Here is a 27,294-nt window from a genome sequence, read left to right as displayed (position 1 = left end):
CACTCCAGGGAAGTAAGTGATCAGCACATATATGGTGGTACATAGAAAGTACTTATTGTATGTGTTGCTCCTGGTGCTGCCCATTATTATTCTTCTATTTGTTGCCTTTCGTTTGATTTGTAAAGCTAAGACTCAAAACTTTTCAAAAGGTGTAAAATCACTTGAACACTGAGAAATATTGGGCAGTTTCAGAAAACTGACGTATCTTCCTTTACAGATATATTTCTTCTTACTGCAGATCTAATGCATTTGAAGTGCTGGCACTCGATGGAGTTAGTACTGGGATACTTCAGTTTTATACAGCCCAGGAGAGTGCTGACTGGCTGAGAGCGATGTCAACTAACATCAGTGATTTGACACTACAAAATGTATGTTACTTCCTACATATTTTTTTGTCTGTGCTATTGTAAGATATTTCTAGTTTTCCAAGGGTAGAAAATAATTCACATTTAAGTTGCAATATATAAAACGCGTCTATGTGGAGGAAAAGGAGAAGAAAGAACAGGGAGAGGTTGTGTGGGTCAATCAAAAGTATCGTGACATTTTCAAGACTTGCAGTGTTATTATAGAAAAGAGAATGGTAGAAAATCAGATTGCATTTATTATTTTAAAGGTTTTTTTAATGCAAAATATTTATCCTTTCTGGTCATTTCACAGATGTGTAGATGTGACCAAATACTTAATTTTTACATATTTTTAATTAAAATGTGCTTGAAATTAATTTTGTTGATTTTGAAGTAGGCATGTGGAAATCCTGTGGCTAGTAAACCAAGACTTACAGAGGTTTATTGGGAGACAGTACTTTTACCTCTATAAGTTGACTAGGAGTCGATTTACTTAAGGCTGTCTTATTCCATCTTTCTTCCTAGAAGTACAAAGGTGCTTACACTGCTTTAAGTTATTCCTGTAAATTCATAAGTAGTGCTTGCTAATGAAAGCAGAAGTATTAAACGAACCCTGGAGAAACATAAAATTATTAGTTGGGCAGCACATTACTATTCCAGGAAAAAACAAATGAAAACTATTCAAGATTCTGGAATGAAACATGAAATTATATTGATTCTTGAGAATGTACAATATTGAAAATGTATTTCCGTGTATTTGAATGGTAGAAATTGATGGCAAAAGTATAAGAGCACAGCTGTTCCTGGAAGAATTGCCTGTGCAGCTTCTTAATCTTTTTTTCTTTCAATGTGTTCAGGCTGCAACTTTTTTTATAAATTATGATTTAGTAATGTCTTTAATTTATACTTTATACTCGGGTTAATTTTTCCTTAGATCTTCAAATTATATTGTGTAGAATTTGTACTGGATTTCAACATAGAACTTTGGTAGAAACAGATTATAAATTGAATTTATTTTTCTAGTCTTCAAAAGTTATTTGGAATCACATTTCCTAGAATCATAATAGTTCATTTATTAGGTTAATCCTTTTTAAGTATTCAATTGATTAAGCAATGTCTTTGACAGAAGTGGTGATTTTTGCTTATGATGCCTTCTTTATAGATGTTTGCTGTTCTCTATTTAGTGATCTTTATAATTTACAGGGTATTACTATTAGATTTTACATTACTTCATTTACATTACTAAGAAAGTAATATAAATTATTCATGGGATTTCGTAATTCCTTACATATGAATAGCAAAAAGAAGTGTACGGTAATATTTTTAGGGTGATTCCAGTTCATAGTTACTAAGCCAGATTCTTTTGCCTTTTAAAGAAATCTACTCAATAAAAGCCACTCCAAGGATATAGGTGAATAAGTCAATAAAAAGTGGCTATAAATGCAAGCAGGTTTTATTACTCTTAGAGTTCCAGTCTGTTTTTTTCAAATTCACTATATGCAGTAGCATATGTTCTAACATAGTGTCTGACATAGTGACTGTGTTGTGACCAGTCTGCAGCAATATTTTATTACATATTGAGTACTTGCATTGGTCTTCTCCATTATCTATTGCAATAGTGAACTCTATAAATAAAGTAGTCCACCTCGTGTTCATATAAGTGGGTGTTCTGGGTAAGGGTCTAAGAAACAACAGCTAGGATAATAAATTCACATTTTGTGTTCTTGGTGATGAAGAGAGTAAACTATACAGAACATGATATGTTCTGATAGAGTCTTCTGATAGCAGTAAGTGAACGTTTTGCTTGTACTTAAACCTTTACGGATTTTGTCAGGTGTGCAGCCTGTGTATTTTAATTACTGATCATCATAACAGGAGATGCAACAGTCAGTGAGAATCCGTTTCACTGCAAACCATTATTTAAGACCAGGAGTTTGAGGCTGGAATGCAACTGAAGTGTACAGCAAAACGTGCCTGAAGAAGACTTCCTGCCTCTTTGCCGTTAGAAGACACATACAGTTTGAAATCCACAGTGCTTTGAGCAAGGCCTCTGGTTAAGATTTCTTGAAAACCCATTTTGAATTATTACCTTACTACTACCATTTCACAAAATGATTATTTTCTTATCATACTTCTGAAATTGATGTTAGGAAATGGATCTGTAGTTCTCAGAGGTTTTTTACTCTTTTTGCACTTCTACACTTCTGTAGCATATCTCCCCCATTCTCCAGGAGCAACTGAAGATAATCACTACTGGTTTAGAGATTATTTCAGATAATCCCTTATCTACTTCAGGGTTATTTTCATGAGTCCTTGCTGACTCTAAGTTCAGTTGCTTCTCCAAATATTTAAACTGTTAATTTCCTATCCTGTCCTATGCCATCATCTCTATGTATAAACTAATTGCTAGATATGTGGCCACAATGGAACTTCTTGCTGATACTGTTGGCAGAAAAAATGTTGGCATTTTTACCTGACCTATTACTATGTAAGCAATACTTGCAACTATTCACTTTAAACATCCAGATATTTTTAGATTTTGTTTGTGCTGATATTTGTTTCTTGACTTTAACAATTCTTGCTGCATCTTCTCTATTCGTATTTCATCTGTGCCTATTCATGCTACTCTTACATACATGCTTTTTTTTTGCATGGTTTGCATACTATTTTGAATTTCTTTTAGAATTTTAGTTCTTAAAGAGCTCCTGATACAGATTGTTTTCTTACAGTGCACTCTGTCTTTCACATATCACTTTACCTAATATACTTTATTTTACCATACTACAGTCTTGTTTAGCAGCTTGCAGCTCTTTGTCAGACTTCCTGCTGATGCCAAGACACTCCTAATGTAGACAGTGCAAAAATAGCTCTGCCACAATGTGACACTTCTGCTAATGTCAGACTACTCTTTTGAAGTACTGAAACATCTAACTTCCATTTAAAGACAAGTTCTCTGGGGACCAAGTGTAAAGGAGGAGTCATCTTTCAACAGTGAAGATGTGCAAATGCATCACTGCATAAGGAAGCTACCCCAGGATGTTAGCATATCTAGAAAGTGTTACTTGGTAGATGAGAAATAAAAATACTGGTACTCACCTAGAGAGAGTTAGTTCTTAGAATACAGAGGAGCACGGGGAATACTGTAACATGGAGAAAGATGTAAGGGTATCTGCTTACTGATATATGCCCTGTACATTTAGTTTGGAAAATCTCCGAGTAATAATCAGCTTTAAAAGCAGTATGGATCACTTTTTTTCCTTACCCCAAAATATTCATTTCTCTATTCATATTCTTGTTTTTCACATGCTTTTCTACCAGCGTGAAACTTCCCTACCATCTTCCTTTGTGGTTCAATTCCCAAACTTCTCAATGCACTCAAAGCTCTTCACATTTACCTTTGACAGAAACAAATAGAGATGAATCAGCACTCCCACATTTATTTCTTCATACACCTCTTTTCTCGCAGAAGGAGGTAGAGCTGAAGAAACTGAGGGGAGAAAGGGAAGAGAAGCTGGAAGTGAAGCTGCCAAGATGAAACAAGAAAGACAGGAAATAAGTTGATATGTGTGTGTTTCTCACTGCTCCTGTTCTTAATTTGTTCAACTAGAGGTTTCTTTGCAGGCTGAAGTAGCAATGCTGTGCTGGAGACGTTTTTTTAGGGGAAAGTTCTTTAGAATAATTTATACTTCTCTCTCTGTTTCACACCATTCAGATAGTCAACTATTAAGTATATGCAGCTTTTCTCATGGATCATAATTGTTTTCTTTGAAACATAACACTGAACATTAATGCAGTCATAATCAGTAGACGCACCTAAAAGTAATGCTGCCAGTTCATTTACATTATAAAGACTTATTTCTTATATTTCTCAAGGTTGGTTTTGTTGTTTTTTTTTCCTCAGTATCTTTTAATGGTGCTACTTAAAATAGAATTTAAAATAAAAATAAATAAATACATAGATAAGCAGCTCATAAGCAGGTAGGAGATCAAGTTAAGATGCAGTTTTTCCACTTTGAACATTATTTATGACTTTTATGAGTTTTTCCAGCAGTTTCGTTGGAGCATGCTAGAAACTTAAAATTTTGCTTCAGAACTGGGTTATTAATCCAGATCATATTTATGCCTTTGACATATTTTTTAATTGCATATGTCACAATTTATAAACCTTTTGGTTTATGCCTTTATGTATATTTATGTATATTTAAGTGATAATCTGTATTGTAGTGCAGTGACATTTCTGTATGAATAGGGAGAAACCTATGAAATAAGAGTTTTGAAGATGCATATAAAGAAAGGATTGAGAAGGACTTTCTTTACACAGCAGAATTTGGGGTACATGCAGATGGAAACAAAATCCTTGTGTGTAGGAAGTAGTATGCAAATTTAACTGCCTCTGTGATTATGAAAACAATTCTATTCCCAGAGTGAAAACACATGATAATATTTCTTTGCTGCTGCTTTTTTTTGTTGTTTTTAAACACAAAAAATTTCCATTTGAAAGTACCACAGTTCAAACCACTGAGGTTGCAAAGGGAAGTCAATAAGGGTAGGAATCACATTGCTTAATTACTTAAATTCAGCCAAGAAAAAAAGCAGTTGCATAGGATATTCTTATAGCCAGGAAAATAACGTAGGTGCCTATCAAGATCCTTCTGTTTCTTTGCTGTCTAGAAAGAGTATAGGTGTATTAGATGTATAACTCTCTCATTTTTTGGCTTGTCAAAGTTAAGTGAGATAAACCCCCTCCTGGGAGGTATTTCAATTTTGGTACATGGTTCTGCATCATTTAATTCCCATCCTGTTCTTGACCCATATGTATGCATTTAGAGTATAAGAATTACAGTTGCTTAATAGTTCCTTTTCCAAGTTTCCTGCAGTCTTTTTTCAGATCCAAGTTTTTGGTTTTAGTAGTTCCCATGCTGTCTCCAACTCCCATTGCTGTACTGCATTACTGAAAGCTCATGCACTACCAGCAAGGTGTAGTGTATCCCATTTGTATTCCTGTCTCTTTACCAGCTGTGGAGGCAAGTAGAGAGTATGTGATGCCAGGTGAAGTGGAGAGTGAATACTTCTCTCTCTCTGTCTTACGTGATATAGGGATGTAATGTGATGCAGGAGATCTTTCCTCTCCACACAGTTATGTCAGGGCTGCAGCTGTCCCTGCTTTGAACAGGGGATGAGCTGAGTGAATAGCTGTGGAGTCCAAAGCAATCTTCCCTATTGCCCTTACTATTGGGAAGTGGTACTGGCTATGAGGATGCTCTTCACAATACTGAACCCTCATTCTGCAGAAAACCTGCATGGCCAGTCTCACATACATTTTTCCAGGCACATCTGAGCACAATAAAATAAAAAGTAACATAACAAAAGTTCTTCCTGTCATACAGGGAGCTTAAGTATTTTGACTGAACCAAAAAGAGGGGTGAGACAGGATCCCAGCTAGTCCTGTTTATTTGCCCTGGGTTATACTATAGTAATCTTTTTATTCAGCATGTCTTTGGCTCCTGCAAGGAAATAACATTTTCTGTATGTTTAACATGGCTTTGGAATACTTTATGTGTGTATTTGTGTCTGAACCACGGATAAAAGTTGTTGCTGAATACGGGCAGGGTGTGACGGCATTCCTACTAACCTTATTCAGGGTGTCTTTTCATCATGTCATGCACAACTGCTCAGATGAAGCCTGAGGTCTGATCACCAGTTTGTTTTATCCAGTTGTCATGTTTTAAAACCCAGTCAGGCAACTTGTTCACTCACTCCCAGTGAGTGGTGCTGGGCTGACAGCAATCGAGGGCCCCCTCCCCACCGGGGCTCTCCCCTTCCCCGCTCCTGGAGGAACAGGGAGGAGGATCGAAAGAGTGCAACTCCTACGGGTTGAGACAAGAACAGTCCAGCAACCAATGTACAACACAAATCACCACCGCTACTACCAACGACAACAATGATAAGAGAAAATAACAAGGGAAGAGAATATGATACCACCGGCCAAGAAACGAGTCCCATGTGGAAGCCCGTGTCCTTCCGGGTAACTCCCAGTTACCCCCCCCCCTGCCGGGCATGACGTGCTGTGGTATGGAATACCTCTTTGGCTAGCCTGGGTCAGGCGCCCCGTCTCTGCTTCCTCACGGCTTCCCCTCCTCCCTGGCAGAGCATAAGCCTCACAAAGTCGTTCTTGGTCAGGGTAAACATCACTTAGCAACAACCAAAAACATCTCTATCACCAGCACTGTTCCTGGGATGGAAGTCAAAACACAGCAGTGCACCAGCTACCACGAAGGAGAAACATGACTGCTACTGCTGAACCCAGGACATTACCCACCCCTTATTCCATACCATTCACATCATGCTCAGATCCCACATTTTCAATACACTATCACTCAGTGCATGGACCAATCTCTATAATGCTGCTGAGTCCATTCAGTCCATAATGTCAGGTTCCATCTCTTGTAACAATCTTTCAGGGCAGGATAGGCTGTGTGCAGTATTGGATCATTGCCTGCTGATGCTGGTCGTTCCTTTACGGCGGAACTCATCCGGTTCTATCAAAGTTCATTCTCTGTTGGGATGATGGTTGGAGGGAAGTCAGGGCTAGTCGCTGGTGACCTGGAGACATCTAGTTGATGGGCTATAAAAGTATTACACAGCAGGCAACAGCATACAATTAAGATCATTGGCTGTTTTCCCCTAAAATCAAATCCCCTTGAGGTATACATCGGACTTCCCCATCTTCCCACATTACCCACCAAGTATATCCAGGTCCCTGAGCAAAAGCAATCCCATGACTGGGTTTGCCTTTACCTGAAGCAGGAATTACCCAGACTGTCTTCCCCAGCAAATTCTTCATATGCACCATGGGAACTTTGTCCCTCCCCTACAATATGTAAAAGTTCTGACTGGGCTGGGCCAGCCCTGTTGGCAGATCCTCTGGTGTTGACCAACCAGGTGGCCTTTGGTAAGAGTGTATCCCAATGCTTGAAAGTTCCCCCACCCATCGCTCTCAGTGTAGTTTTTAACAGCCCATTGTACCGTTCGATTTTCCCAGAGGCTGGTGCGTGGTAGGGGATGTGATATACCCACTCAATGCCATGCTCTTTGGCCCAAATATCTATAAGGTAATTCCGGAAATGAGCCCCATTGTCTGACTCAATTCTCTCTGGGGTGCCGTGTAGCCACAAAATCTGTTTCTCAAGGCCCAGGATAGTGTTCCGGGCAGTGGCATGGGGCACAGCGTATGTTTCCAGCCACCCGGTGGTTGCTTCCACCATGGTAAGCACATGGCGCTTGCCTTGGCGGGTTGGTGGCAGTGTGATATAGTCAGTCTGCCAGGCCTCCCCATATTTATACTCAACCATCGTCCTCCATACCAAAGAGGCTTTAACCACTTGGCTTGTTTAATTGCAGCACGTTTCACACTCATGAATAACCTGGGCAATAGTGTCCATTGTTAAGTCCACCCCTCGATCACGAGCCCATCTATATGTTGCATCTCTGCCCTGATGGCCTGAAGTTTCATGGGCCCACCGGGCCAAAAATAATTCACCTTTATGTTGCCAATCTAAGTCCATCTGAGCCACTTGAATCTTAGCCGCTTTATCCACTTGTTGGTTGTTCTGGTGTTCCTCAGTGGCCCGACTCTTGGGTACATGGGCATCTACATGACGTACCTTCATCACCAGGTTCTGCACCCAGGCAGCGATATCTTCCCACAGTGCAGCAGCCCAGATGGGTTTACCTCTGCGTTGCCAGTCGCTCTGCTTCCATTGCTTCAACCACCCCCACAGGGCATTTGCCACCATCCATGAGTCAGTATAGAGGTAAAGTACTGGCCACCTTTCTCGTTCAGCAATGTCCAGGGCCAGCTGGATGGCTTTCACCTCAGCAAGCTGACTCGATTCACCCTCTCCTTCAGCAGTTTCTGCAACTTGTCGTTGGGGACTCCATACAGCTGCCTTCCATCTCTGATGCTTTCCCACAATACGGCTTCAGTATTCCCACAAGACCCATCAGTAAACAAGGCATACTGCTTTTCACTTTCTGACAGTTTATTATATGGTGGGGCCTCTTCAGCGCTCACCACCTCCTCCTCTAGTGACATTCCGAAATCTTTGCCCTCTGGCCAGTTCGTGATGACTTCTAGAATTCCTGGACGACTGAGATTTCCTATTCGAGTTCGTTGTATAATTAGCGCAGCCCATTTACTCCATGTAGCATCAGTTGCATGATGTGTAGAGGAGACCCTGCCTTTGAACATCCAGCCCAGCACGGGCAACCGGGGTGCCAGGAGGAGCTGTGCTTCAGTGCCAATCACTTCCGAAGCAGCTCGAACCCCTTCATAGGCTGCCAGTATCTCTTTCTCAGCTGGGGTATAGCTGGCCTCAGATCCTTTGTATCCCTGACTCCAAAAGCCGAGGGGTCGACCTCGAGTCTCCCCTGGAGCTTTCTGCCAGAGGCTCCAGGTAGGACCGTTCTCCCCAGCTGCAGTGTACAGCACATTTTTTTACATCTGGCCCGGTCCGGACTGGTCCAAGGGCTACTGCATGAACTATATCTCGTTTAATTTGCTCAAAGGCTTGTTGTTGCTCAGGGCCCCATTTAAAATCATTCTTCTTCCTGGGTCACATGATAGAGAGGGCTTACAATCGAACTGTAATTTGGGATGTGCATTCTCCAGAACCCCACAGCACTCAAGAAAGCTTGCGTTTCTTTCTTATTAGTTGGTGGAGACATTGCTGTTATCTTGTTGATCACATCTGTGGGGATCTGTCTACGTCCATCTTCCCATTTTATTCCCCAAAATTGAATCTCCTGTGCAGGTCCCTTGACCTTACTCCGTTTTATGGCAAAACCAGCTTTCAGCAGGATTTGGATTATTTTCCTCCCTTTCTCAAAGACTTCTTCCGCTGTATCGCCCCACACAATAATGCCATCAATGTATTGCAGGTGTTCTGGAGCTTGCCCCTGTTCCAGTGCAGTCCGGATCAGTCCATGGCAAATGGTAGGGCTGTGTTTCCACCCCTGGGGCAGTCGGTTCCAAGTGAACTGGACACCCCTCCAAGTAAAAGCAAACTGTGGCCTGCACTCTGCTGCCAAAGGAATTGAGAAAAATGCATTGGCAATATCAATCATGGCATACCACTTGGCTGCCTTTGACTCTAGCTCATACTGAAGTTCTAGCATGTCCGGTACGGCAGCACTCAATGGTGGTGTGACTTCATTCAGGCCACGATGGTCTACTGTTAGTCTCCATTCTCCATTAGACTTTTGCACTGGCCATATAGGGTTATTAAAGGGCGAGCGGGCCCTGCTGATCACTCCCTGACTCTCCAGTCTATGGATCAGCTGATGGATGGGAATCAGGGAGTCTCGGTTGGTGCGATATTGCCACCGGTGCACTGTTGTGGTCGCAATTGGCACTTGTTGTTCTTCGACTTTCAGCAACCCCACACCAGAAGGATCTTCTGAGAGACCAGGCAAGGTGGACAGCTGCTCAATTTCCTCAGTCTCCAAAGCAGCAATACCAAAAGCCCACCGGTACCCTTTTGGGTCTTTGAAGCACCCTCTCTTGAGGTAGTCTATGCCGAGGATGTGTGGAGCCTCTGGACCAGTCACAATAGGGTGCTTTTGCCACTCCCTCCCAGTCAGGCTGATTTCAGCCTCCAGCACAGTCAACTCTTGGGATCCTCCTGTTACTCCAGAAATATAGATGGGTTCCACCCCTTGGCAGCTTGATGGCATCAGGGTACACTGTGCACCGGTAGCTACTAGAGCCTTATACTTCTGTGGGACTGATGTGCCAGGCCATCTGATCCACACAGTCCAGTAAATCCGATTGTCCCCTACCTCCACCTGGCTGGAGGCAGGGCCCCTCTAATGGTCATCACAATGTTGGACACTTAAGTCTTGTTGAAAGGGATTATTCTTCGTTATTACAGGAGCTGGAGTAAAATCAGCTCTTCTGCTCCATCTGGGAACCTGCTCACCAGAGACTGAAGCCGCAGCTCTCATGGGATGATCAGTCTTGGCCCTTGCTCCCCTCTTCAATTCACTCACCTGTTCCTCCAAAGCTGAAGTAGGTTTTCCATCCCACTTTGTCATGTCTTCTCCGTGATCCCGCAGGTAAAACCATAGGGTAGCCCGTGGCGTATACCTCCTGTATCTCCTCTCTCGAACAATAGGACACCTTTTGTTAATAGCTGAGACGTGTGTTGGTACACGTGAGGAGCTGGATAAATCAGATAGATCGTCCCTCAATTGTCTGAGGTCCTGGGACAGTTTTTCCACAGCTGAGATGATGGAAGGGGTGAGATTGTCTTCAAACTCTCGGAGTTTATGAACCATTTCATCCACTGTTAGTGGTACTATGTCATTCCAGGTTACTGTTGCCAATGAATGGGCATACGATGACGGTGCATTCCGTGTAAGTTTTCGCCACATGGGTAGTGTACATTCAACTTCATCTGGATCTATGGGTATATCCCCGTTATTCGGCTTGATGTGATAGATCATCTCTACGATGGCTGATTCCCTCAGAGACTGGATGCCTTTGTCCATAGTAGTCCACTTGGCCGAACAACTCAGAACATCTTCCTTGTATGGAAACCTTTCTTTCACAGCTGCCAAGAGCCGCCTCCAAAGACTGAGGGACTTTTCCTCTCTTGCAATTGCTTTGTCAATTCCCCCTTCTCTAGCAAGTGATCCCAGCTGCTTGGCTTCTGTACCTTCTAGTTCATGACCATCGTCCCCATTGTCCCAGCATCGGAGTAACCAGGTGATGATGTGCTCCCCTGGTTTGCGGGTAAAATCTTTTCGCATATTCCGTAGCTGGGTTGAGGTCCAAGGTCGAGAAGTTACCTCTTGTTCTTCGTCATGTGATGATGACTCCTGATCAGATTCTAGACCGGGTGGTGAATTCATTGTTTCTTCATCTCGCTTCACCTTTCTTGCCTCTTTTTTGCTTGTTCTCTTGCATACAGGGGCAACCAATATTGGTACAAAGTGGTCCTCTGGTTTGGCTGCAGTGATTATCACTGTGGTTTGAGTAGCGACTATACTTGTTGCTGGGGGTGGTGTAGCTGCTGTGCTTGGAGCTGGGGTAACCACGCTGTCTGTTGCAGTCGAAGTTTGAGCAGCTGCTGTACTTGCCACTGGGGTAGCTGTGCTGTTCATTGCACCCAGAGTTTGATTAGCGACTGTACTTGTTGCTGGGGGTGGTGTAGCTGCTGTGACTGGAGCTGGAGTAGCTGCGCTGACTGTTGCTTTGCCCTCAGATCCGCCGACATTCTTTTCCTTTTGAAGGTGCTGGATAGTGTTGAACAAGGCCCTGTAAGCATAGGCCAAGCCCCAGCACGTTGCCGTGATTTGTCCATCTCTGGTATGGCCAGAATGACCACACACCTCATTTAAGTGTTTTACTAATTCTTCTGGATTTTGCAGTTGTTCGGTAGTGAAATTCCAAAGTACTGGAGGGGCCCACTGACCTAGATACTTGCCCATACTATCCCCCACACCCTGCCACTCATGGCTGTCCAGCCTCAGGGAAAAATCTCTTGGTCCTCCTACATCATCGTTTGACCCCAGACAAGACCCAAACCTGACTCTGCTTAACTCTTGAAATCAGTCATAGGCAAAACACACTCTGTATGCGTGTTAGCATGGTGATTCCCATGACCATCAGCAAACAAGTCTCAACAGCATTAAAAGGCTACTCAAAAACTTCAAAACTCTCAAATGTAAATGGTCTGGGGGGAAGAGTGGGAGGGTAAAAGAATGTCTCCTTCACAGGTTGAGCACATGAGAAGGAGAAAAAAGATGTGTAATTGCTAAGCACTTCTATTATATACCTCCCAAAGTATAAAGGTGGTGACCACACTGGGAACATAAGCCAGATCAGTTTCATGATCAATGATTCTAATATATTACAAGTCATTACCATAAAGTACAATGAGACAAAAACCTTAGCCCAAGCCCCACACTAAAAACACTAATACAGCAAATACCGGATGGACATAAGATATGATATACTGAACCTGTGAGATCAAGAGGAACAACCTTGAGAGCCAATAAATCAGCATTGTGACGAGTGACTGTTAATCCTGTCAGATCTGTTGTTATCTCAACCCCTCGTGCCCCATGTTGGGTGCCAAAAGAACTGTCGTGGTTTAAACCCAGTCAGGCAACTTGTTCACTCTCTCCCAGTGAGTGGTGCCGGGCTGACAGCAATCGAGCCCCCCACCCCACCGGGGTTCTCCCCTTCCCTGCTCCTGGAGGAACAGGGAGGAGGAAAAAGTGCAACTCCCACGGGTTGAGACAAGAACAGTCCTTGCTGTCAAATACCATTGATCTGACTACTTCAGAGGTCTGGTTTTGTCAGCCAAAAAAAGGGCTACCTTGTGCATCAGGGAACAACTGCATAACTGAAGAAATAAGGGGTACTTTGTTACCAAAATCAGAGTTAGATATTTTCTATCTGTGGTACCCATAGCAACACGTAAAAACATCGGTATCACCAGCGCTGTTCCCAGGCTGGAAGTCAAAACACAGCAGTGTACCAGCTACCACGAAGGAGAAACATGACTGCAACTGCTGAACCCAGGACACCAGTTGACAGAGTGGGGTTCTTGAGTTCTCACTGGTTTACTATTGTTGGGGCCACAAGCTGTGCCACCTCTTCACCCTTCCAGAGTGCTCCAGGCCACCTCTGGCAGGCTGCATCCATGCAGGCTGCGATCAGGCTGCTGTACGCAGAGCTGCGTGCAAGAGCTGCAATGAGCCTTGCTGGGGGCTTCTCTGCTCTGCTTGGCAGCTGCATGTCAGCTCCATCCTCATCATCATTCCTATTATGGTGCAGGTGTCTGCATCTGCTGTTTTTTGTTCTGCTGTAGTTGTCCCTGTTATTTCCCTGGCAGGGCCCCTTCAAGGGGCTGGCAAACTTTCCCAGCACTATACTGAAAGTGACAGCCAGGCCTGGCAGATGCCCAGGCTCCCAGCAGGTCTGGCCACCTCATCCCCAGAGCCTGAGTTACTCTCACAACCCCAGAGCCCAGTTGTCTCACCCACCAGCACACCTGCACCATTTGACCACACAATTCATTTCCAGTAGGCTGCAAAAGGGAGTACAGGGGAGGAGGAGCCCTAATGGCCCATAATAGGTTAGGAATGAGTGCTACAGCCGTGAAACTGTGTATCATCCTGTGTCCATACAAGCAAGGCTCCTGCTCTTGTCCTGTAATCCTCCACATCGCATTTGTCATCTGTTAATTTTATTTATGGTCATAGATAATTCACTTTGTGTCGAATAATGACTTCTTGTTGCCGTCTGTTAGCTACAAGTGTGTACGTGTGTCTATACTTTATATACTTCATTTATATATACACCTATAAGATTTATATGTATGATTTATATATATAATTGCATTATACAACTGTAATTTGCTGATACCAAGTAGGCAATAGTCCCATGGTTATTAGTGTGTATGTTACAGCTAAACAAGCTGTAATAGAGCTCCAGACAGTCCAGACAAACCCTGACACATCCTGAGGCTCTTGTCATTACTGTAACAAGAGCCTTTTGGCCTCTTAGAGGCATACTGGGTCTGGCTGTTATGGAGATAACCTTCTTCATAACAGCCATATGATGCTGTGTTTTATATTTGAGGCTAAAACAGTGTTAATCACACACCAATATGTTGACTGTTACTGTACAGTGCTTGCACAGCATCAAGGCTTTGACTTTTTCTCACTCTGACACATCCCACCGCCCCAGCAAGGATGGGGAAGGAACTGCAAAATGACACAGCTAGGGCAGCTGATGCAGGCTGGCCAAAGAGATATTCCATACCATATACAATTGTGCTCAGCAATAAAAGTGATATAGGTGGCTGTTGCTTGGAGACTGCTTGGGCATCAGTCGGCTTGTGGGAGGCAGTGAGTGATTTCCTTTATATCAGCTGTTTTTTTCCTCTTCCCTTCATTTATTAAGGCATAGCTTTTGGTCTTCTATCACAAACCCTGTTATAAAACAGGCTTTTAGAGAAGATCCTTTGGAAGTACTCATCAATGGTAGAACAGTTTGCAGCTCGTATCTTTGCGTTATAGGGGAGTCAGTCTTTCCTGCCTGATCTTTTTTTGTCTGGATTCCGTATCATTATGACACTTACAAATTTTGCACTTTAAAGAAGTGTTTCACTTTAAAGAAGGAAATATCTGTCAGGGTTTGTCCACCACTTATTTACACAAACTGTGACTGCAAAAAAAAAAAAAAAAAGGACAAAATTGACAAAACTCTTCATTATCTGAACAGGCATGAAAAAGAAAGATACATAACTTGAATCTTGAAGAGTAAACTAGAAGGAAAGCATAAACAATGTTCCCTTTGTTTTAAGCATGTCTGACACTCTATAGCCTTCATTTCAAAAGTATTTAATCATACACCTCACTTACAGATGTGTAATTAATTGTTTAACTAAGACCTAAGTAAGTGAGGTGTCTACAGTTCAGTATAATTGTTTCACTCAGAATGACAAAATTGAATTTATAAATGCAAATCTTTGTGAATGATTTAATGAAAACTGGTAAAAGGCTTAGCATCTTTTGTGTCCTTGGTTTTGTAAATTTAGTGTAATAGTAAAAATCTAGTATATAAGCACTGAACGATTTAATTTCCTATAAATATAACTTGCAATATTAATACAGTATTCAGTATATAAGCCAATGCTAATTGCATCATAGAAATTCTCCAGCATATTAAAATCTCTGTGTATTCTTTCATCTCTCTTTCATAGATGAAAATGGCAAATAAATGCTGTTCGCCCTCAGACCAGGTAAGACTTTCATTATGTTATTGGGTTTTTTTCTTTTTCTGTATTCTTGTCATTGCATTAAGTTGCAAAATTTGTAGAGCTTACAGTTTTAAAATTCTAAACCCAAGTTTTCTATGGTTTGAGGTTCTGAAATGACCTATTTAATTCAGTAGAGTCTTACTAATCCACAGTAATGAGCAGAATCTTTCATTTTAGACCTAAAAAAGTGAGTTAGGTGGAGCCATGAAATAAATGAGAGGGGGACAGTGGAACTCACATCCAGGTCTTGGAAAAGCGTAGTGTATGTTTGCATTCAATATTGCAGCAGTGATTCAAACAGTTTAACTCTGTATTCATATCACATATGGTGCACATATACCCAAGGAGTCTGTTCAAAATCCAGTCTTGTACATGTGTCATAGTGTGCAGATTGCATTTGTCATGACTGTTTGTCTGGGACTTTTGAAGCTCAGCAGAGTAACAAGGTATTTCTTCTGCTCCAACTAGCCAAATGTTGTGAAGAGCCAGATGAATTTACTGTGCTGGAGGGTGTTCTTACTTCTTATAACATTGCAAAGTGATTTTTGAATTTACTTTTGTAAAATATAGTAGTAGCATTTTCCAGGCTAATTCTGTAATTCTGAGAAGTACTTTGAAGCTTGTATTATAAAACTAAGTTTCACTTACATGTACTTTCATTGCATCAATCTGGCACTGAATCCTTACTCAGAAACAAAGAACCTGATCCCTTCTGTTTTCAAAAATACTGGGTTTGTAGATTAATAAAGTGAAAATCAAGCAAAGTGTCTTTTACAGTGTTTTTCTCCAGAAATTTATTAGGGAATTTTATTACACAGGTCAAACTGAGTAAAAAAAACTCTCTTATTGGGATCAAATACTTATTAGTTTCACAGCTTGTATATTTTTTTGTATGTCACTATTTCATCATCTTATTTGTAGAATGTACTCGGACATTTATAGACTCTTCTAGAAGTTATTAAAAATATTTAACCATTGGCATTTTCTTAACACATGAAATTGTTTTCTTATATTTGAGTCAGTACTTTTTTTTAAAAAAAGTAGGCCTCAAAATCCTCTACAGACTTTAGTTTTGTGTATACTAGATAATTAAGTTACCCATAAAATCAAAATAAATACCTGTTCTATATAAGAAGTGATCATTTAATTACTCTTTTTGCCATGACTTTTAATTATTAATTAAACTGATAAGGAAAATATGTGATTATGGATGCCAGAAGGAAAGGTATTGAATTTGGATATTTTTCAACTCTCTACTACAAATACTTCAGTGACTGTTCAAAGTTTATACATATCAGTTTGACCACACATAATGGGTTTAATTAAAAAAAGGATGACATATTTTTCCTCTTTTTAAAAAAATATTGGGGACAGTCATACAGTATGTCACTTAACTACCTAATTTGATTTCCTGAATAAACAGGCTAGTCTCCATAAACTGCCTAGATAGTCAGTAGAGGCAATTATTCTATTTCAGAGAGTTCATAACAACCCTTTAAAGATCCTTTATGGGAACCTTTTCTGTCTTGACTATACTGAGGTCCTAAAAAGCCTCTTAATGTATCATATAAGTAAGTGCCTAAGGTTACGCAGTACAAATCTACCCCACTTTTTCCATTCCAAATACGAAAAGAAAGGAAGATAAAATTAGGACTTTAATTTCCGGAGCTGAAAATTTAAGGTGGAACTGGCAACACAAAGCATTGCTCTCTGCCAAAAAGTGAAAAAAAGTTTATGACTAATTTGGGCAGATAAGTAAATAAAACCAGCAAACATAAAAATGTTACAGGAGCAAATGTAAAAAAATCAGACTTTAAAATGTCCTGTGAAAATTTACTTTAAAATCAAATAAAATGTGAATCATATATATTTATCACAAAGGAATAAAATAAAACAAAACTTGACAATGATAACTGAAAACAGAAGAGGCCTTGATCTGCCCTAGATTAATGGAGCCTATTACAGTCAGTTACATAATGTTTGTACAAATTTGAATAGCTCTTGTTGATGCAATTGATTTAAGACTTAGAGGAAGGCTAAACTTAAGAGACTGAAGGTCGCTTGAAGAGCTGCCTTAAAGTAAAATTGGTAATAGATGCACACTTATCGTTGCCCTTGAGTATGGGGTTTACTGAAGAATTAAACAGGTCCTTAGAATTTCATTATTGTGTTGCCTGCGGTGAGTTTTCTCCATTACCTTTGAGTCCTTTAAGAGAAATGATTCCCAGTAATGCTTAAATCCCAGACTGTCCTTGAGAATTGTTTGGGGAGTTCTAACTATCCCAGGGCATGCCATGCTAGTTAGTCCATGTCAAAGGCTATGACTGTGCAGGGATTACACATATTTTGAAGGTATTAAATAAGTACCACTGCTGAAGCTCTGGCTTCAAGCGCATATATAACCTGTTGTTCTGGGTTCAGCAGTAACAGTCATGTTTCTCCTTCTTGGTAGCTGGTGCAGTGCAGTGTTTTGACTTTCAGCCTGGGAACAGAGCTGATAGCGATGTTTTGGTTTGGCCAAGGACTTTGTGAGGCTCATGCTCTGCCAGGGAGGAGGGGAAGCTGGGAGGAGGCAGAGACAGGACACCTGACCCAAACTGACCAAAGAGGTATTCCATACCACAGCACATCATGCCCAGGATGTAACTGGGAGTTAGCCAGAAGGGCTGGGGAGACTGCGGAGTTGGAGGAGGTATCGGTCAGAGCTTGGTTGGGCTGGGGGGGCGAGTTATCGGTTGGCTGGTGGTGAGGTGAGGTGATGTATTCTCTTCCCTTGTTTTTTCCTTTATCATTATTATCATTGGTGGTAGGAGTAGTGATTTGTGTTATACCTTAGTTACTGAACTGTTTTTATCTCAACCCATGCGAGTTGCAATCTTTTTGATCCTCCTCTCCGTCTCTCCAGGAGTAGGGGGAGGGAAAGAAGGGGGGGAGTGAGTGAACGAATTACTTGACTGGGTTTAAACCACGACACCTGTGTAGATGACAAAGCATCTATATGTTGAATACTTTTAGAAAATATTCTTGCTCCCTAAGGACGGGAGAGGATTCAGCCACTTTGTACATGATTTTATTGACTGTAGAAGATGTTACAGCCACCATTCTCCAAATATCATAGCTTCTAATTCTGCTTGATATAATTTATTATAGTACTCTAGAGACTTGAAGGCACTTGATTCTTTGCTATCAGTAGGCAGCTAGATTGGGGACTCAATTTTCAAAAAGAGACACACTGCAGGATTGCTCAGTATATTTTATAAAGCAGTAAATTAGGCAATTCTCTGTACAGAAAAACTACTTGCAAGGGTTTTTATTTTGTTTCCTGGGTGGTTTTTTGTAACTATTATGATCATTTCCTGTCCTCCACTTATAAAAATATAAAAATGTTTCTTCTCAGTAGAAATAGAAAATATAGATCAGATTTTAGCTAAGATTATGTATATTTTTTCTTGTGATGCTGTAAAACAGTTTTTCACTACTTCCTAGAATGCCTCTTCACTTGTTTGTTTTAATTATTTGCAATGACCTCTTCATTGACGTCCAGACGAAATCATACAAAAAGTGAAATCTAGAGACAAGGGTGGCAAAAGCATAGCATGTCATAGTACCACGAAGGCCAGGGCACAGATTAAAATAGCATGGGATAGATAGGGAACAAAAAATTAAGTGCATTAACAAGAAAAAGACAAAGGTTTGTCTTCTACTCAGCATATCAGAGGTCAGCCTTCACTAAACATAGTTTTTGCAAATAATACTAGCAAAACCAAATCAAATCTCAAAATCTCAGATTGCCTTACAAAGGGAAGTTTTAGTGTTATGTATGCTTTTAATACATGGTGATATTTGAAAAACTGGTGAAAGTAATCTCATAACTATTATCAAGATAGTTCTGGGAATTTGCATCTGCCAGGTGACATATCGAAAGATAAGGCAAGGGCAAGCATCATGGCTGTTAATGAAAAAAGAAAGAGAAGTTGGGGAATTAGACCATCAATTTAACTTCAACCTTTAGGAGGAAATTTGAAATACATAAACAAAATGTTTGTATGCAGCTGCAAGATAACAAATGAATGACTGCCCTGAAGGATTTGTGAAGAATAAATAGTGACAACCAATCTAATTTCCTCCTGTGATAGTACAACACATCTTGTGGATGGGTGACAGCCAGTTGCTGCAATGTATCTTGATTCCAGCAAGATTTATGACATTTCTTGACATTACAATATTTTAAAACAAGTATTATATAGATTTAGTTGTGCAGACTTTGTTGGATAAACCAATGGTAGGTATAAATGATTCATTTTTGAAACTGACATATTGACTAGAACTCCTGAAAATATTTGTCTTGGATTCAGTTCCCTTGAATACTTCCTTTCTGGTGCATTAGCAAAGTAAATCTACTAACTTTGCAAATATTAAATATCTGAAAATGGTTTAAAATGCAGCATTACAGATAAGAATGATCTTCACATGCTGAAGAAAAACAGGGTGGAAACCAATTAGAGTACAGTACATGTGCAAGAATAATCAAGAGTATGTGAGAGTCTGTGAGAAATGACTGGGGAAGTTGTCACTGGAAAATACTTGAAAAGTATCTGGGGATGTAAATTCTTTTAGGAAGGTTTGGTCCATCCTCCATTGCCTTGCTAGCACTTACGGAAGCCATCCCAGATGCCCCTGTCTGCAGAAGCCAGTCAGGTAGAGGCTGAAAAACAATAGTCATTATTACAATTTATTAGTATGGTTTATTATTGCATCAATCTTGATAATCAGGTACAGGGCTGATCAACAGAGATCCCCCAAGAAACCTGTTCATATGGTTTACCTTATATTCCTTTTTTCTCCTTTTTTTTTCCCCTCCCAAATAAGGAGCCCACGCACATTTTACTCCTTCACCATTGGCCCGTGTATTTTCTGATTTTTACATGCTGCTTTGGTTATTTCAGCTTTAATCTGTGATACTGCCACCACTCTCTGTAAGTCAGCACCCCTGTTTCATTATCTTTTGACATTTTTCACCCATTTTCAATTCCTTTTCATATATATCAACTGCTAGCTTATCCCCTTACTGATTTATTGGTATAGCTGCAGGCTTGAGATAGCCAGCCAACTTCTCCCTTTGCTTTATATGCAATGCCCAGCAGTCTCTCACATAGTTACCTTGTCAGTTAAATGTCAGGCAAAAGCTGGCTATTTACCTGCATGCTGTAACAACTATGCCTCTTCTGTGGCCATTGAGTAAGAGGCAAGCATCACAGGCTATACATGAGTTACTGCAAGACATGCAAAGTGTTCCTTTTGCTGTAAGGCATTGGCAGGAGTACTGCATTTGATTTTGTGCACTATGTTTCCAAATACTGACCAGAGGTTTTCCATGGCCTCTATGGACAAGTTGAAAGAGGGGAACATATGAAAGAAGTGTTCAGAAATGGTAACTTTGTGCATATGTGTAAAACATATGAAAAGAAGCAAGGAATGGTGCCACACAAGCTACGTATTTTTGTTCATGGTTTTTTGCTCCAGCTGTGAACTGTATAAGCTTTTTTTGCTCTTCTGGTCTAAAGCTAAAATCATTCTGAGTCTTTAACGGATTGGGCAAAAACAGTCCTAACTTTTGGCTAATAAGAGCAATTCATGTTTGACATAAGGACTAAAGTGCTAGAATAGATTGTTGGGAGAGATTATGAGGTCCCCATTACTAGAGATCCTTAGAACATTAAGGAAGCATTTTTTAGAAATAAAATAGGTATCATGGATACTGCATTTTAGAGGGGGTAATATACTAAATTTCTCAGAAGACTATTTTCCCTTTTGTTTTTGCTAATTATGTGATCCTAATTGTAATTAAGGAGCTTTTCTAATATGGAGGGTTTCCCCATTGTTCTTCATAGCAGAACTGCTGCCACAGCTGTGCCATGAACATGTTTGCTTGCCTTCATCTTGCAGAATTAAATAAATCATAGACATGCTCTTGTAAGATCCTTTTTTTTAGTGCTTTTGTTTTTATTTTTATTTTTAAAAAAAAAGATTGAAATGTTTTGAAAATGTATATCGTGTAGCAATAAGGGTAATTTCTCCTAGTTATTAGTCTGGAAAAGTTAGATTCTTGCAGACTATAATTTTACAACTTACACCTGCAGAAGGAGAGCATGACTAAATTCCATTAAATTTGAAGACCACTAGAATCAGCTAGGTTGGAAAAGACCTTTAACATCATCAAGTCCATCCATTAACCTAGGACTGCCAAGACCATCACTAAACCATGTCACTGAGGGCCACATCTACGCAGTTTTTGAACACTTCCAGGGGCAGTGATTCCACCATTTCGCTGGACAGTTTGTTTCAATGCCTGGTCACCCTCTCTGTGAAGAAATTTTTCCTAATATCCAATCTAAACCTCCCCTGGCATAGCATGATGCCAATTCAAGGTACGGCCTCACCACTGCCCAGTACACGGGTACAATCATTGCCCTGCCCCTGCTGGCCACACTAGTGCTAATACAGGCCAGGATGCTGTTGGCCTTCTTGGCTGCCTGGGCGCAAGCTGGCTCATGTTCAGCCATCCATCAGCACCCCCAGGTCTTTTTCCACCAAGCAGATTTCCAGTAACTCTTCTCCAAGCCCGTAGCACTGTATGGGATTGTTGTGGCCCAAATGCAATGTAAAGGTAGAACTGAGACCTTCCTTGGTAATTGTTTTAACTTCATTTATACAGGAGGTCAGTTATGCAATTCCTAATGAAATTCTCTCGGTCTGCTTCAGAGATTTTTATCTGGTCTTCCACTTCCACTTCTGCTGAAAAAGCTTACTTTAACAGAAGTGCCACTTTAAAGCACTTAACTTTTTAACCTCTACTCAGTTAGCTAATACGTGGTGCCTCTGTGACGTAAATACCTATTACTACTATATTGATTTTAAAGACAAGCAAACTGAAAAAAAAACCTTGAGTCAAGAGATTTGTCAAACTCAACAAAATAAATCTATAAATAATAGAATTGTGGAAACTATGGTTGCATTTCTGAATATACCTCATGAAGTCATGAAGTCTCACAATGCTTATTAGGTAGATACATTGACAGTATGTTTGTTCATGGTATTCTCACTGTTTCTGTATTAATGAAATATTCCTATCAGATTTCTACTTGAAGTTTAAACACTTCAAAACACTGGATTCTATAAACTCTACAAAACATGTCAGATAAAGGAAACCTACTCCTATTTAAAGTAAAAATGTTGAAATGGTGTATTTAAGAGGGGTTTCTTACCCTAATATGTTTGCCAGTGGTGGTCATCTACGTCTGTAATGTCTCTGGCAGTGAGTGGCACGAGACAATTCTATCTTTGGTAAAAAATCATGGTCTCTAGTTAAACTTTTTTTCCTGAGCTTCCCTTAGCTCTTAGAATATTAAAAAAAAAAAAAAAACTTAAAAAAAAAAACAACAATTCTTCTTTATTCTCCTTTTCTTTGTGTATTTCAGCCTTGTGGATTGTGAAAAATATTTTAGAGTATATAATTTTCTGCACAGGTATCTACTTTTCACATCTTTTAAAACCCGTTGCTTTTCCATTCATTATTGCCAAACTGTGATTTCACTGGATTACTACAAGATCAGTCCTTCTTCAGGATTACTCTCCAACTAAAATTATGTTAACAAATTTTTAAGCAGAATTATCATTTTATTAATTAAGATGTACATGGAAACTGGTACTGAAGTTTCAGACTGAGTTTTCTTCTTTGAGAACTTTTTTGCCACAGCTGTAGCAAACAGCTGTAGTTTGAAAGGTTTTCTTTTTTTTAGTTTCCCAAACTGCAGAAGAAACAATTCTAGTCTTTATTTGGTGAGAAAGAGAATGGGTTGTTAGGTATATTTTATTGTTGTTGTAATATTGTTAAAAAAAAAAAAAAAAGTAGACATGTAAGACAAAAATAAATGTGAAGGACCTGAGTTTTCCACTTTTATTTAGTTTGTTTAGTTCTTGCTACACGAAAAGTGCTACTGATTTACTACAATATAAGATTGCATAACCAGTAAGACATCTTACTGGTACCTGTCTTCCAGAGTGAGTTTTGTGTTTTGAATCCTAACTTGAACAAGAAGGCTTTAATGAGAAAAAGCGAGTGATATTTTTCCCAGCCTCCTTGTTAAAACAAGCAAAGAAAGATGAGAAACAATTATACCCACCAAAAAGGACTCATAATCCAAATCTTGCACAGGCAGCCAATTCCTGTGACGATACACAAATTCAATACACACCTGTCTTTATACTTCCCCTCTGGTTAGTTGTGCTCTTTGTGGCATTCAAACTGTGCCCAGCTTGGATTTACAGATTTCATTCCTGAGCCAAAGAACATAAAACACTTGAGTGTCACAATTTCTACGTTCCTTTGTATTTTCATCTCTAAACCATTGTGTCTTGGATAGTAGTAATTTGGGCATAGCTGAATGCAATTAGTGTACAATGGAAACCATTAATGTCATGCATCAAAACTTCTAGTATTGCAAATTTGGGGAGGTTTGTTTTGTTTGATTTTATTGTTTGGGGTTTTTTTGTTAAATCATTCTCTATGTGAAAGGACTGCTCTTTTTTTCTTCCAGTATCTGTACTTTTCAAAACGTGCAATCTAACACTTGTGTTAGAAACAATGAAAAAGCTACCTCAAGATGTACTTCTCTTTGCTTTCTTAATTTTGTATTGTTCCATTGTGCTTCATAGAATGATGTTGTTAGCTTGCAGGCCAATCTGGCATCTGTTGTAGATTCTTATCCCACTTCAGTTACTTAAATGTACCCATCTGTTCTGTGTCATACATCAGACATCTACTTGATTTTCTTTCTTCATTTCCCTCTGGAGTGTTTTGCATCATTTCCTTTTCATAACTATTTAACTAAAAGTATTATATACAAAATGTAATGATTGCTGTATTAACTGTAACACATTAAGTTTACAGTCATTGTCGCATCTAGATGTTTTATTGCTGTAGCAAAACAGTAAGTACAAATAAGAACTTTCATTTGTCTGCTAAGATTGGATTACATTTTGTTAGTGGCTTGTTTAATCTCTCCATAATGAGCTCCATAGATCATTTTGTTCCTACAGGAACTTTTGGAAAGTGTATTAAAACATATTAGAAAATAGCATACCTATAATGTATGGGTAATTTTCCAAATGTATGTGTAATTTTCCACAGAGTTTCAAAAAACAATGTCAAATTGATTATGTATTATAGGAATAAAGTGGTGAAGGCAGTGCTAAGAATGGGACAGTCTGTAGTGTTATGCCTTCTGAGCACTCCTTAAATTTCAAATGGCAGGTTTCAGTCCAAATAACAGAACAGGTTTTATCCCAGCACTGATGTTCACACCCATGTACCGAAACAATTAAAATCTCAGTAACCTACTTATGAACCACAAGCAACTTGTTATTAATTGCCAACACTCGGTTGCTTCTGTTGTATATAGACTTTTGTTGAACTGAATAATTAGTCTTTCTGCATTTCTGTGGTCTAAATGGTCATTAAGTAAACCAGTGTCGTGGTTTAAACCCTAGCCAGACAACTTGTTCACTCACTCCCAGTGAGTGGTGCTGGGCTGACAGCAATCGAGCCCCCCCCCCCCACCCCGGGCTCTCCCCTTCCCTGTTCCTGGAGGGATGGGGAGGAGGATGGAAAGAGTGCAACTCCCACGGGTTGAGGCAAGAACAGTCCAGCAACCAATGTACAACACAAATCACCACTGCTACCACCAACGACAACAATGATAAGAGAAAATAACAAGGGAAGAGAATATAATACCACCCGCCAAGAAACGAGTCCAACCCAGAAGCCCGTGTCCTTCCGGGTAACTCCCAGTTAACCCCCACCCCGGGCATGTGCTGTGGTATGGAATACCTCTTTGGCTAGCTTGGGTGGGGCGTCCCGTCTCTGCTTCCTCACGGCTTCCCCTCCTCCCTGGCAGAGCATGAGCCTCATAAAGTCCTTGGTCAGGGTAAACATCACTTAGCAACAACCAAAAACATCGGTATCACCAGCACTGTTCCCAGGCTGGAAGTCAAAACACAGCAGTGAACCAGCTACCATGAAGGAGAAAAATGACTGCTACTGCTGAACCAAGGACAACCAGTCAATAAGAAAGATGTATGGAAAGAAAGTGAAAAAGATATTAGATTTTTCTGATAACTCAATAAAAAGATGCATACTTTTATTACTTTTTTCAATATTTGCATAAGTTAATCACTGATTCTAATAAAGGAAGTGCTTTCATTTCCCTTTACTTTTTTAAGGTCTTTATATCGTTATAGTCAAGTATACATTGGGAATCCTCTTTTCTGTGGGTCTTTTTTTCCCTCCCAAATATTTTTTCGTTGATTCTCCCCTCTTTATATAGTTGTATACTGCTCTTCCTTTTGTTATTTTCATTTTAGTTTCACATTTTCTCCTGTTTTTTTTTTTTTTTTTATCTTACTGGATCGATTTCTTTCTCCTCCTAAATGTTTTGTAATGTCTGTTCCTCCCTCTCGTTCGTATTCATTAGTAACTTACCTTTTAGTTTGTCATCCTGATATCCCCAAGCCATGCAAATAACAGTAATGCAGCTCTACATCCAATGAGCTCATCACTTATCTGCCAGTAGCTATCCCTCTTCAGCTACCTGGCCTGACTATTGCTTCTTTCCCAAGAAAGTATCAGATTCAGTCTTTTATATCTGATGAAACAATCATATTCCATATTCTTTCCCTTCCTTTTCTCCTCAATATACAAAAATTCTAAAACGAATGAACAAACAGAAACCTTGTCTGTCTTCTAGTTGTACTATATTTCTCTAAATTTATGTAACTGCTGAGAGTTCAATCATTACTCTGCAGAGATATTCTCCAAATCTCAAAGTGCTCTACAAATGTGCTGCTTGCTGAATTTTTTTACATCTTCATTAAAAAAATAAAAAATTAAACAAGTTGATGCAGACATTCATTTTATAGGTGCCTTAGGAAGTACATAAAATGCTGCAACATTTTGTTTACTAGCACATTCATTTCTTAGGTGTTTCATGGTGCTAACCATGAGAGAAACCATAACCTTGGGACTTATGGAGAGTTTTTTACTGTTTTGAGGTGGGTTTTCTTTTGTTTTGTTGGGGTTTTTGTTTGATTTCAATGACATTGAGCTATAATGTACTAGGTAAGTTTTCCATGTAAGTTTTTGTTTCTTTTATAAGATATAAATCAGCAGATCAATTTTTCTTATTTCTACTGTTAGGTATGTAATTGTTTCCATGTTCCACAAATTATATTGACAATACAAAGCTAAGTAATAGTTTTAAAGAAAATAAAAATTGGAAGACTTTTACTCAGTTTCTGATATATCTTGGGAGCTATAATCGATTTAAAAACAAAAAGGGTCCTTTTATATTTCTAATGGTTCTAAAGCTTTCTCTTTGCTTTGATAGTTTAATTTTTTTTTTTTTTTCCTGATTGAAGCTCTTTTTTTCCTGGAATTGGATTTTTTGTTAGTCATTTCAGTCAAGCAGAGTAATATTCAGATCAATGTATTCAAAATGTTACTAAAGTATTACTGTCTGGTTTTGTGTAGTCTTCAATGAAGTAGAATGAATAGGTGACCTTAGTACAATCCATGTATGTTTAGAGTGATACCACAATGTTCTAATAATTCAGTGAGTAGAAAAACCATTCCCCCAAAATCTAGTTCAGTGAATATGGTTTTGTGTCATTCCTTGTTTTTTTTTTGTCTGAGATTGAAAGAGATTTCAGCATACAGAGCAGCTTAACATTGAGTTTATGGCTGTTAATAACTATAAAAAACTCTTTGTGTGGAGAAGGGCATACTTAAAACCAAGTCTCTTGATTCTGATCGAACACAGGTAGACTGGTCACAGTATGATATGGCTGCAATAAAACCAGCAATGATACAGCTCAATTTCAGTAAAACACTTAGAACAGATGTCAAAAACAAAGTCTGCAGCTAATTAGAAAATGCAGTCTTGTGTTTGTAGCTAAATACATACTCAAGAAAATTACTCAGAAGATTAAGTGCTACATTAAATTGATGTTATAGATTTGGCACTCCTATCACATCTTGCAGCCATAGATAAGAATAC

At 39.6% G+C, this 27,294-nt stretch overlaps 1 protein-coding gene across 1 annotated transcript in view; it reads left to right on the top strand.

The window, feature by feature from the left end:
- Window positions 1-27,294, top strand: part of SNTG2 (syntrophin gamma 2) — a 169,069-nt gene that overhangs the window by 95,212 nt on the left and 46,563 nt on the right. Inside the window, exons 10-11 of the mRNA XM_057431918.1 lie at window positions 239-368; window positions 15,125-15,163. Of these exons, the coding sequence (XP_057287901.1) occupies window positions 239-368; window positions 15,125-15,163 (169 nt within the window). The remainder of the gene's footprint in view (window positions 1-238; window positions 369-15,124; window positions 15,164-27,294) is intronic.

The sequence above is a fragment of the Pezoporus wallicus genome, unplaced genomic scaffold (genome assembly GCF_028554395.1).
Source record: "Pezoporus wallicus isolate ANWC-B61680 ecotype Strahan unplaced genomic scaffold, APGP_CSIRO_Pwel_v1 contig_161, whole genome shotgun sequence".
Classification (NCBI taxonomy): Eukaryota; Metazoa; Chordata; class Aves; order Psittaciformes; family Psittacidae; genus Pezoporus; species Pezoporus wallicus.
The sequence above is the reverse complement of the archived record's forward strand: the minus strand, read 5'-3'. Positions and strand labels throughout refer to the sequence as shown.